The 13577-nt window shown below is 38.8% G+C and overlaps 1 protein-coding gene across 2 annotated transcripts in view; it reads left to right on the top strand.

Annotated features, from left to right (window-relative positions):
* The window catches only part of PDSS2 (decaprenyl diphosphate synthase subunit 2), a 299455-nt gene that overhangs the window by 199394 nt on the left and 86484 nt on the right, over positions 1-13577 (top strand). For both annotated transcript variants that reach the window (XM_003897975.5, XM_021937652.2), the window contains exon 4: positions 11352-11423. In XM_003897975.5, coding sequence (XP_003898024.1) covers positions 11352-11423 — 72 coding nt within the window. The remainder of the gene's footprint in view (positions 1-11351; positions 11424-13577) is intronic.

The following is a 13577-nucleotide window of genomic DNA, read 5'->3' as shown; positions in this document are numbered from 1 at the left end:
TTATAGGCATAAACCATTGTGCCTGGCCCAGGGTATCCATTATTTGATCCAAGGGTACAATGCGGCCAATCCCAGGTTTATGTTATTTTATTGTATTTATTATATTATTTTTAGTTTAGTTTAGTTTAGTTTAAAGACAGAGTCTTGCTCTGTCACCCAGCCTGGAGTGTAGTGGCATGATCTTGGCTCACTGCAACCTCCACTTCCAAGGTTCTAGAGATTCTCCTGCCTCAGCCTCCTGAGTAGCTGGGACTACAGTCGCCCACCGCCACACCCAGCTAATTTTTCTATTTTTGATAAGATGAGGTTTTGCCATGTTGGCCAGGCCGGTCTCCAACTCTTGTCCTCAAGTGATTCACCTGCCTGGGCCTCCCAAAGTGCTGATTACAGGTGTGAGCCACCACGTCCGGCCTCTTCTATTATTGTTAATTAATTAATTTATTTATTTATTTTTGGAACAGGATCTCCCTATGTTGCCCAGGCTGGTCTCGAACTCTTGGGCTCAGGAGGTTCTCCTGCCTCAGCCTCCCAAGTGCTGGAATTAGAGGCATGAATCACTGTGCCCGGCCCCCAGATTTCTACCTGATTATTTGAAGGAAGGAAAAAAAACATTACCTAATTTTTTAGAAAACAGTACTAGTAGTGTCAGTTATTTTTATAATTCCATTGATTTGTGGATTTTAAAGAGCTTCAGAGTTATTTGGAAGAAATACAATTACAGCTTTAGTCAAAATGCATGGATTTTAATGCACATGAATCAGATTTTATTTCTGTGCCTGCCTTTAGAGTACAAACCTTGGGATGCCTCTGAATTACAAACTCCTGCCTTTTAGTGTGGCCCAATTTGAAGAGGAACTGCTTGAGCTGGAAAGTGAACTGTATTACCCAAAAGACATGGCAGCCCTGGAATTGGCAAGATGTATCTGTGACTCCTAGGAAATTACTGAAATTTTTGGTTCTTTGACCAAATGTTATCTAAGCCAATTTGTTTTCAGGAATCTAGTAGGATCCAAGGTAAGCATCAGGCAGTGCTCAGTGGCTCACACCTATAATCCCAGCACTTGGGGAGGCTGAAGTGGGTGGATCACCTGAGGTCAGGAGTTCGAGACCAGCCTGGGCAACACAGTGAAAACCTGTCTCTACTGAAAATACAAAAATTAGCCAGGCATGGTCGTATGCACCTGTAGCCCCAGCTACTTGGGAGGCTGAAACAGGAGAATTGTTTGAACCCGGGAGGGCGAGGTTACAGTGAGCCGAGATAGCACCACTGCACTCCAGCCTGGGCGACAGAGTGAGACTTTGACTCAGAAAACAAAAGCAAAACAAAAACGAAGCTAAGCATCAGCGTCATTAATATAAACCTATAAGATTGAAATGCACCCTAACACTCCATAGTACCCAAGAATGATTCTGTTTTATCCTGCCTCTCTGTTTACCTTCCGTTCATTTACATGTTTTTGGTAAAAAGTGATAAATAAATACCTCTAAAAATATATTTTAGAATAACAGTGTTTAAACTGCATCAAAAATTTGGGAGACCTTGTGTGTAATTACAAGGACTAACAAGGTGTGAGCCATACATGACATATATCAGCATGATGTTGAATAATGTTTCAAACCACAGATCACATCCTTTTCACTGGGGAGTGGTAAAATCAATTTAGTGAATCACTATCAATACTTTTTTTTCTCTTTTTGGGACAGAGTTTCACTCTCGTTGCCCAGGCCGGAGTGCAATGGCATGATCTCAGCACACCGCAACCTCCGCCTCCTGGGTTCAAACGATTCCCAGGTTCAAGCCATAGGGCCTGGCGTGGTGGCTCACACCTGTAATCCCAGCACTTTGGGAGGCTGAGGCGGGTGGATCACCTGAGGTCGGGATTTTGAGACCAGCCTGGCCAACATGGCAAAACCACATCTCTACTAAAAATGCAAAATTAGCTGGGCGTGGTAGCAATGCCTGTAATCCCAGCTACTTGGGAGGCTGAGGCAGGAGAATTGTTTGAACCCAGGAGGCCGAGGTTGCAGTGAGCCGAGATCACACCACCGCACTTCAGCCTGGGCAGCAGAATGAGGCTCCGTATCAAAAAAAAGGAAAAAAAAAAAAGGTAGAATGCAATAGAAAATTACATAATGAAAGTTTTAATTTAGTTTTGGCCGGGCATGGTAGCTCATGGAGCTTACAGCTGTATACCCAGCACTTTGGGAATACAAAATCAGGAGTTCTAGACTAGCCTGGCCAACATGGTGAAACCCCGTCTCTACTAAAAATACAAAAATCAAAAATTAGCTGGGTGTGGTAGTGGGCACCCGTAATCCCAGCTACTCGGGAGGCTGAGGCAGGAGAATTGCTTGAACCTGGGAGGTAGCAATTGGAGTGAGCCGAGATCACGCCACTGCACTCCAGCCTGGGTGACAGAGCAAGACTCTGTCTCAAAAAAAATTTAGTTTTATAAATGCACATGTATTTATACTATGTCACAATGTATATTGAAAGCCACTAATAGAAGGCAGTGTGCTAGCCAACAACAGCCTTTCAGTTGACATCACTGAGAGGGTCTCCAGATGAAGAAGCAGTGAAAGCAAAATGGAGCTCATCAGCCACATTGAAAAAAAATAGGCCCAACACTAAAATGGCAAGCATAATTCTCTCAGAATTCTATCAGAACAACATGTGGCAGTGCTGCTAGGTAAAGAACATACTGAGAATAGTATATCCTGAGTACAAGACTTCATATTCGGCAATTCCCATATTGGGGAAGGTGGAAAATAAAGCAACTAACTGCTGTATGATAATCAGTTTTATGTTGCTTGTTTGTTTCATGGCTAAGTATTCAATTCTCAGCAACTATTTATTACAGTTTTTATAGTAATGCAAAATACTTGACACAACCAACTTTTTTTAAAACCTACTGGAAAACATCTCCTTTTTCTTTATTATGAAAATTTTTATCTTTTAAAAAAATTATTTTTCAGCCCGGTGCAGTGGCTCACGTCTGTAATCCTGCCACTTTGGGAGGCCAAAGCAGGCAGATCACAAGGTCAGGCGTTCGAGACCAGCCTAACATGGTGAAACCCTGTCTCTACTAAAAATACAAAAATTAGCCAGGCGTGGTGGTGGACGCCTGTAATCTCAGCTACTCAGGAGGCTGAGGCAGGAGAATCACTTGAACCTGGGAGGCAGAGGTTGCAGTGAGCCATGATCATCCCACTGCAGTCCAGCCTGGGAGACAGAGTGAGACTCCATCTCAAAAAAAAAAAAAAAAGAAAAAAAAGAAAATTTCTTCATAGAGATGGGGTCTCAGTGTTTTGCCCAGGCTGGTCTCACAACTCCTGGACTCAAGTGATCCTCCCACCTTGGCCTCACAAAGTGTTGGGATTACAGGCATGAGCTACCACACCTTGCTGAGAATTTTCATCTTAAGCACTTTAAATTGTCTGCTACTTTTTCAGGAACCTAATTGTTGTTTAAACAAATAAATGAGTCAGTGATCAATAAATGACTGTTTTGCATTGCTTAATAAGAAACAGTAGTCCAAAACCATGCACCTTTATTCAAAAGTAAAATCAGTTTTTTTATTACTCTTTTATTGTAGCTAAAAAAAATTCTATTTTTTTTACTGTATCTCACAATTGTGAATTAAAAATGTATATAGCTGCACATTAAATATTTCTAATCATAGGACTTATTGTTGATAAAACACAGAAACCTCTTATCTAGATAAGCAAACTGAGGGGCAAAGAAGTGACATGGTTGGCCCAAGGTCTTGCAACTTACGTATTAACCTTCTGAGTGATCAAAGACAAATAATTGGCCTTTATCTTTATGAAGTTATTTATCTAGACAGTGTATCCTTTAAAAAGAACAACTATAATTTAAAAACACTGCAAAGAAAGTAAATGTAAAAGTTATTTATTAGACTTGTTTAGACATGGTCCTTGAGTGGTATTTAAACAACAAACATGGCCAGACGCAGTGGCTCACTCCTGTAATCCCAGCACTTTGGGAGGCCGAGGCGGGTGGATCATGAGATCAGGAGTTCGAGACCAGCCTGGCCAATATGGTGAAACCCTGTCTCTACTAAAAAATACAAAAATTAGCCAGGCGTGGTGGCACACGCCTGTAATGCCAGCTACTCGGGAGGCTGAGGCAGGAGAATAGCTGGAACCCGGGAGGCAGAGGTTGCAGTGAGCCGAGATTGAGTCACTGCACTCCAGCCTGGGTGACAGAGCGAGACTCCATCTCAAAAAATAATAAAATAAAATAAACCACAAACATTTTTATATGTATTAATTGAATAAAGGAATTATGATGTAGATCTTTTTGGTAGTGCCTCATGTGTAACTGTGGCCTAACGAGACTAGTTTCGTTAGTAGCGTACCAGGCACATAGTAGGCTATCAGACTATTCATGAAATGCATCCACCAGCCAATGTCAAATTATATCTCAAACTTCATATTTAAGCCATTTTCCAGAATTTGTGGCCTATTTCTTTCGAGTTGTATTAGTTGTGATTTTAAAAATAAAACTTTCATTCATTTTTTGTTGAGATGGATATCTCACTATATTCCCCAGGCTGGTCTTGAACTCCTGGGCTCAAGTGATCCTCCCACCTCAGCCTCTCAAAGTGCTGAGATTACAGGAGTGAGCCACTGCATCCAGCCTCAGTTGCAATTTTATACTTCTGTTTAGTTCACTAAATTTTCCTGAAACCTTTTTGACAAATGTTACCAGTAGTTTATAAACCAATGTATCAGCTGTTCTAAATTAAAAATTAAGATTATCAATTTGCTTAGTTTTTGCTGCACCTGTCCTGTTGGTAGTGCCATTTCTCTCTCTTCGCTACCCGCTTAGCCAGAAAGAACTTCCAGCTCACTAGAACAGATTGCCATCCCTCCCACAAATAAGCAAAGCCTTACACATTTGGCAGTACTGAAAAGGCTCCCTTCAAAACGCTGAGTTAGAAGCTTCCTCCAGAACTCCTATGAGTTGGTGTGCTTATTCCAACAGCCCCTTCATCATTGTCTACATTAAACCCCGTCCTAGTTTGATAGGAAGAAGTGGAGAGAGCCATCCTTTCAGAGACTTTAGCAATGGCTTTATCAAAGTGCTCATTTATTTTAATCAGCATGCAGAGTAGAGCTCATCTGGGTAGTTCGTGCCCAGGTGGTGGGTGAGTAGATTCACCCCTCATTTGGCCACTGTTGCTGTGCCCTGTGTTCTTCAGAAGTCGTTTCTCCACTGAGGCTGCCAGCCTGGAAGCTCTGGCTGAGCACTGGGGACCAAATCCACCTGGAATGAGACGGTTTGCTTAAATCCATTTGTAAATGATAAAGTACTTTACAAATGTTAGACATTATTATTGGTCTCTATGGGAGGGCGCCACTCTTTAGTCCCTCTGTACCTTACCTTGGCAATGTAAATCTTTCCATCTTTATATGCGTCTCACAAACAGTTTGTGCTTCATTTTTATGAAGTAAAGAGTGACACCACCTGCTCTGGTTACCTTTATCAGCCTATTCAGCACCCTCTTAGTATTTTTCTGTAAGATATTTTCACTGATAAGAGTTTTTGTGGCTTAAAAAGGAATTTTGACAATATCCCTTCAAATTCCAAAGCTCTTTCAAAAGAGACTAAATCCATCTTTTGTTCCTCCCAAGATGTATATGAAAATTCATTCTTTCCCAAGACTGTTTTACCTTTGCTACTACTTCATGCATTGCTGTTTGTTCCTCGGGGTGGAGGAAAGAGCACAGTAAAGTTGTGCATAGTTAATGCCATCAGCACTGCAGATGCACGTGCACACACATGAACACACATGACTGTTTTGTTTGCTAGCAGCTAAAAGTAGTAAAGGCTGAGGGGCACCGTGTTACTCACCTCCAAATAGAGTGATAGATGACATGTTGTTTTGTCATTCCACACTGTAGTAAATCCATCATTAAAATCACCCTCTGAGGACAAATTTTTGAAAGAAGATTACAAATCTGTAATGGCCTTCACAGTTTTTATATACCAAGCAAATTAAGTTATAAAGCAACCTTTTTCAAGTGAATTAAAATACAACTGTACTACCTTATTACATCAATTCATATTATGCTGACTTGAGCTTTAATTGAGCCATGTTAGTTTATAGTTTACATTTTTTTCTAAAGATTCACTTGTGGCCGGGTGTGGTGGCTCATGCCTGTAATCCTAGCACTTTGGGAGGCCAAGGCGGGTGGATCAAAAGGTCAGGAGTTTGAGACCAGCCTGGCCAACATGGTGAAACCCTGTCTCTACTAAAAATACAAAAATTAGCCGGGCATGGTGGCAGGCACCTGTAGTCCCAGCTACCCGGGAGGCTGAGGCAGAAGAATCCCTTGAGCCTGGGAGACCTAGAAGTTGCAGCGAGCCGAGATTGTGCCACTGCACTTCAGCCTGGGTGACAGAGTGAGACTCCATCTCCAAAAAAAAAAAAAATTTACTTGTATTTTAATTTAGGATAGGCGCTCCTTTGCTCAAATTAGAGTGGTCTGTTGTACTAGTCAAACATCTACGACTCTATTGAGTCTATTCCGCCTGTCAAATGCTGACAGTACTTCTGAATCCCATTTATTGATAAAGGCATGACTTGTCTACACAGAATGCTTACTACCACTTACTGATCCTATTTTTTCTAATCCAAAAACTATTGAGTGTTATATTCCATAAATCAATTTGTGGACATAGCTTAGCTTGAGGTCTCCCTCAAGCTGCTTCCCCCCACACACACACACCTTCCCAAGGAAATAGATTTATTGTTTTATTTAATTATAAAAGCAATACAATAAAAAGAGGGAAATAGTGTAATGCAATACAATAAAAAGAGGGAAATAGTGTATATGTAAGCTGTTATAAACTTAGCAATTATAAATTTAAGCAGAAAGGCTGAAGAAAACAATCTTTTAAAAATCATCCAAAATCTATCATTTATACATTATCATTATTATGTTGTTGTCTCTCCTTTCAGACTTTTTTCTCTTGTGTATATAAACCCATAGATTGACTTCATTTTTGTTTTTAAAATGCCTTTTATACTACTTCTATTTTGTAAATAGCTTTTTTTCCTTAAGAATATGTTACAGACATCTTTGGATAGCAATGCGAGGATTTTTTTCTTTTGGTCAGGATTTTTGTCTTACCATCCCCTACTCCTCTCAATTTCTATTTTTTACGATGAAAATTTATTATAGCTCAGGGCATAGTCATCACAATACCCTTTGTGAGGGTATTCATCATCTTGGTTTTTCAGTGTAAAAAGTCATTGAATTGTAGTTACCCTTGCCAAAAGATAAAGAATGAAGCAATTACATATTCCCCTGAGATTGCTGAAATTTGTCCTGTAAATTAACCATTTAAGAAATTCATTACAAAGGTTAATTATGTCAGATCTATAATTTTGTTAAGGTTCAGATACACCTGGATACTGTCTGTTCCTTAACTTGGGTGAGACAGTGGTTATTGAAATGGGAGGGATCAACAATTTGCTTGAGAATAGCAACTAGACATGCACTGTCCATTTACTGTCCTATGCTGCAGCATTCTGCCCAGTAGCCAAAACAAGGGAGGTGGCAGGAGAAGCCAGTTCATGACACTGACATTAGGAATGGTTGCCACTTTGGGTTCACTGGAAATTGAAGGATAGTGTATGGCTTTGCTGTAGAGTCACATTTCAACATATGACCCACACTGAAGAGAAGAGCATTTTTTTTTTATTTGCATGTGTAGGTAAGCAATGCTGCTATTCTCGGAATCACCAGAAATGCAGAAAGTTATCTCCTGTTAAATTGTTCTCCAAATGGCTAAACTATTTAACATCGATGCTGACTGTTGTATAATCTAAAACAATATTTCAGGATGCAGCAAGTCAGTGTTTCAGAGGTCCCTGATTTTGGTTAAAATGGTCTTTGCATGTGTTCTGAGTTTTGTTGTTGAACTAAAACTCACTTTCTTCCAAAATATTTAGGCACACAATTTTAAAAACACCATAATCTTAGTCTCCATACTATGCTGTTCATCTACTCAAGACTTGTACTGAATATAGCATGATAATAGGGCGGTATGGAAGAAGAGTAAGTTAACACTCACTGAAACTTATGTTCCAAATTCTCTTCTAAATGCTCTACATATTTACTTTTCAGAGATACTCACGATATGGCCAACTTAGTACCATTATTTGTTTGATGCAACTTGGCAGTTAAGCCTGATGTCATTCAGAATCCAGTATGTGTAAATCGTTTCCAAGCAGTAGAGCCCTTCAAGAATCAGAGCTCAGCAGTGTTGCCTTTAATTGACTCAAGTAGGACTTTGCCAGCTGATGGGGTGCTCTACCAGTCACAATGGTTTTGAAAAATGGGAAGTGTTTTATTATAATTCTAGGTATTGAAACCAAGGGGGATTTGGTACAAAAAGTTTCACAACGAAATTAGCCAGTAGAATTCAGATAGAGGGAAAGGTTCATGTGAAGACAAGAGATAAAAATGAATTACATGAACAAAGATGTTCCATCAAAATTTACAGGAAAGCAGTTTTCAAGTTTACCTGCCTAATTACAAATAATAAGACTTGCATTTGTAAAAGCTTAGAATTGTAGGGCTGGAAGAGACCTTAAGGAATCATCTTTTCCAACTCCCCTTATTGCAATTCATTGCATTGAGTTGAAGAAAACTAATTTGCCCAAATCTTACAATCAAATTATTAGTAGACTTTGGAATGGAATCTAGATTCTCTGGCTGCTAGTATTCTGCTTTTTTTTTTTTAAAAAAAACAGTTCCCTAATCTGCTAATCTGTTGGGCTTCCAAAGATAGCTCACATTGAGGCCCTTTTAACCTTTTTTTTTTTTTTTTTTTTTTTCCTTCCCCTAGTAGAAAGTGTTTGCTTGCCCCATGGGCCTGAGAAACAAAAGTCCTGGAACCTTTCTCAAGGTTGCATTTATCTAGAGCACCAGGACTTCAGCTCTCAGCCCCAAGAGGTCTGGCTTTTAGGCCTCTGGATTCTCCTTTGGCTGCCATTATTCCTGCCAGCACTTTGAGTTGCCTGAACATGTCATTCCTCAAGAATGTGAGGGGGAAAAATGTTATTAACCGAGTGTTTTCTTAAATGTAAGTATAGCAGTACCTAAACAGGTGAATTTCTGGGGTAATAAGCAAAAAAAAAGTTAAGATTATTAAATGAGCTTACTAAATTGTGAGTGGCTGGTAACCTTGTGGTCTTTCTAGAAATATTTGCAGTTTTTTAAGGAAGGGTGATACTTAAACACATCTTTCTTTGGTATAATTTTAAAAATAAACATTTCAGGCAATGGAAAGAGATTGATATATGCACTGGGTAAGTCACCCTTATCTGGAACAGTTTCAACTTCTTAGGCTACTCTTGCTTTTTATAATCTCCTTCCTTCCTTAACTTGTTAACTCAAAGAAATCTAAAGTTTTTTCCTTAATGGGTTGTCATTGGCTATGGAGGTGTGTTCTGTTCAAGTAAGTATAGCCATTTGTAAGTACAGGTCATTTATAAATTATGAACTTGTAGGCACAGGTTTACTCAATGAGAAAAAGAGTCAGAGAACAAAATGTTCTTGTTGCTTCTGCCTGGTCTGGAGTTTCAGGGAAGTAAAGGAACACTGTGGTTAAAGTTCATACCATCATTTTGACATTTAGTGTCAGACTTTCTCTTTGTAAATCCCTCTTCACGTTACGAGTGCTGGTCTCAGAGCTCAAACTGTTTCAAAACCATAACATTTCTTAGTGAGTGATTGATCTGTATTATGTGTCCAGCCATCAGGGGGATCTTGGGATGTTGCTTGTGTAAACTGTAATCCAATCTGATGCTGTGCGTTTAGTTACAGTCTTTCATAGACCTATTGGCGATACTCAGTCCTCCTGGATTTGGGAATGGGGCTTATCTGATACCTTCAGGGGGAAAAAAAAAATCCATTCATTTTTCTCTCTTCCCCACTTAAATAACTCAACTCATGTGGTAACACTGTGGGATCATTGTCCTTCCAGTTCCTCTGCAGCTCATATTACTACAATATTTCTTAAGTATTTGGTTACCTACACGACAATGTGATTTAAAAAAAAAAAAAAAAAAGACTTTGTATATGCCTTACAAATTAACCCATCTGCAAAGAGCTAGGAAAAATATATGCCTTCAATCAGCAAAAATTTCCTATCAGCAGTTCTGTGTATGTTACGTAGTATAAATGTAAATATATAAATTTGGAGATAAATGCTCATGTGTTAAAATGTTAAAGCAAGTCTTTCTACAAATTAATATCATTTGCCTCTAAGAAAATGTTTATTAAACCCAGGGTACCTGAGATTGAAGTATCTTGTTGTTTGGGTCTGTATTCTTTGGCTTAATAATGTCTTCAATTACAAGAATGATAAAAGCTGAAACAAAATCCTTTAATTCAATCAGAGTGGAGCTGAATTTTCGGAAGCAAAGAGTGGAAATCTGATACAGGACTGCATAACATAGGAAGTTAAATATACAAGATATTAAGACTTGTAAGAAGCGGATGGGGTTGCCTTGAGGAATTCTTATTTGAAATGGCTGCATTGAACATTTTCATAAATACTACTATTTTATCCTCTCAAATTAAGATGCTTTATGCAAACTACTCTAAATTGTACAGTAGTTCCAAAGAGACCATTTATTGTTTTCTGCTTGTTTTACATCCTGGAACAAGTTCAAAGCTTTTGATTTCACTTGATTAAAAAAAAAAAAAAAAGTCTGAGCCTTGAAAAATAATACAGGTTTGATGAATATGATTTCAGTATTGCAGTTCTATAAAAATTTTCAGTGTTTACGGTACATTTGACCCAGGGGCCCCACAGTAAATATATCCACAGTGCATTTTAAGTGCAACAGAATGAACATATTTGAAAGGTTAGCCATTCTTTTGCTTTTGCTTTTTTTTCCTGTAGTATGAAAATTAGCATTGTAATTGCTCCCAGAATGAGAGTACTGAAAAAATATCCACCTGACAGAAATAAACATGCAGAAAATAAATTGAGTTAAGATTTCATTAGTTATCTGAAATGTAAATTTATGTTCAAAATGGCTATTACTCGATTTTCATGTATATTAGTTAAATGCTATGCTTATAAGATTTTTTTTTTTGGCTTGAATTATGACTGAAAAAAATTGGATCACAGCTTTAATATCCAGGTGGGCAATGCCATTTGCTGAGATCTTAGTGCACAGCACAAGATTTTTTCTGTCAAGCACAGATTCTGCCTTGCCACTGAGCCTTTTGAAGCATTCTGAGGTAACAATGGAGATATATTTAAATTTTTTTTTTTAATTTTTCTTCTTGCTTTTTAGGTTGTGGAACTTTTAGCAAGTGCTCTCATGGACTTGGTACAAGGAGTATATCACGAAAATTCTACTTCAAAGGTAAAGGATTTCAGAGTCATAAAATGTTATGTTATAAGCCCTTGTGGTAAAACTAGAATAACGAAAATGTCATTCTTGTTTTGTGTTTAAATTGTACATGGCTTTTTTTTTTTTTTTTTTTTTTTTTTTTTTTTTTAAGATTAGTGTTTTGGCTACAAATTCATGGCCATACGCTTAGTACATAGCAGACTTAGCCAATTAAAACAACCTCTTATCCTCTGGCTGGATTCACAGTCTGTTCAATCTGCAGCAGCCCAGTAGACACTGGGATGCTTCTGGCTAGCAGGTAGCAGTGTCACAGGCAGGCAGGCTGGAGGAGCAGCTTGTGCTGAGGCAACTGAACCCATCCTTTCCCCAGAGGAAGGGTCCTTCCATGTCACAGAGGAGTGGACCTTGATCCTAAGAAGATGACTGTTGGGGAGATGGGATGGGGATGTCTTTTATATGTAAGACCCAGAATTTACTGCATTATTAGATTCTTTATGATAAGAAGTGGGATGATTGCACAGTTGGATTATTTTGATTAATTTTATAGGTCTAGAATTAAGATTTTTTTGACTCATTTAGCAGGACATCTCAAGAAAGGTTAGGTTTTATTTCCTTAAAATGCAGTTATTTCATTTCGGTAGCATATTAGATGTGAAGTAATTGCTTCATTGACCACCACCATCATTTAACATGGTACATACTATTATAAGGGGCTCCTATCTTAGTGTTTCATTATTCTAACTTCTTTAGCTTCTGTATTAGCAAGATTTCACTCACTTCAAATTAGAAAAGGTATGCATGTATGCACATCTTAAGCTTTTTGACATTTTCACTTGAAAAAAGAAAGATAAATTTTACTAGAAGTGAAACATAGGGCATGAGCAACTGGGATAAGAAATTTAAAATTTAAAAGTATAACGCAGGGACTCTGGGTCGTTCAGAGACTGGTTAGTAGAATGTGCAGAATTGCACTTTGGACATCTGCTAACATTTGGTTCAAGTAACCACAGTTCCTAGTAGGCACATCTAGCCTCACCTAAGCAGCATATTGGTATGCAGAGACCTCACAGGATGGATGACCACAGTGGACCTTTCAAAGATGTGCAAGTTCACTACTGTGGATGAAGGTTAATATCTGATTGTAAAATGGGTGACTACTGGTCTAGTTCCACTTGTAGAAAGTTACCTTGTATAGATAGTATGATGAAGATGACAATAGCTAAGCAAATAACCCTGTAGTAAGTGATTTGCCTGTGTTTCTTCATTTAATCTTCACAGAAATCCTTAGAGATAGGTACTACTGCTATCCCCATTTTACAGATGTGAACACTGAGGTTGAGAAAAGGTTGAGTAATTTTCCCAAGGTCACACAACTTGTTAGCTCTCAGGGATTTGAAGTCAAGAGCCCAGACTAATTTTTATTTATTTATTTATTTATTTATTTATTTATTTATATTTATTTTTATTTTTTTGAGACAGTTTCGCTCTTGTTGCCCAAGCTGGAGTGCAATGGCACGATCTCAGCTCACCACAGCCTCTACCTCCTGGGTTCAAGTGATTCTCCTGCCTCAGCCTCCTGAGTAGCTGGGATTACAGGCATGTGCCACCATGCCTGGCTAATTTTGTATTTTTAGTAGAGACAGGGTTTCTCCATGTTGGTCAGGCTGGTCTCGACCTGACCTCAGGTGATAGGCCCACCTCGACCTCCCAAAGTGCTGGGATTACAGGTGTGAGCCACCGTGCCCGGACCAGGATTGGGGGCATGGCAGACCAGAGTGGTCTTGGAAAATGCAACATTTAGGCACAAAAGCGGGAGTGCCTGTCCTCACCTAGGTCTGTAGGAGTGGAGCCCCAGCCAGGGACCTGCCTTTCTCTACCCAGCTACCCAGCACTTCCCCGTATCATCTGTACTTTAGTGAAACCTGATTTGATAGCATCTATCTGCCATACCTGAGATCCCACTATATGATAATTATAGTGACCAGTTCTGGATGTTGAGACACTGTTTTCCCTTGGGATATTTCCAGGGTGTTCAACTTAGTTCCATATAAGATATTTATATTTTACAATTAAATATGTTAATTTTTACATGAAAGTGTTATTGTTGGTTTTAAGGTTCTTAATTTATCTACTCTTACCATTTGTCCACTATAATTAGCTCAGTTC

This window comes from Papio anubis, chromosome 6 (genome assembly GCF_008728515.1).
Source record: "Papio anubis isolate 15944 chromosome 6, Panubis1.0, whole genome shotgun sequence".
Lineage (NCBI taxonomy): Eukaryota > Metazoa > Chordata > Mammalia > Primates > Cercopithecidae > Papio > Papio anubis.
This window is presented reverse-complemented; position numbering and strand designations above follow the sequence as displayed.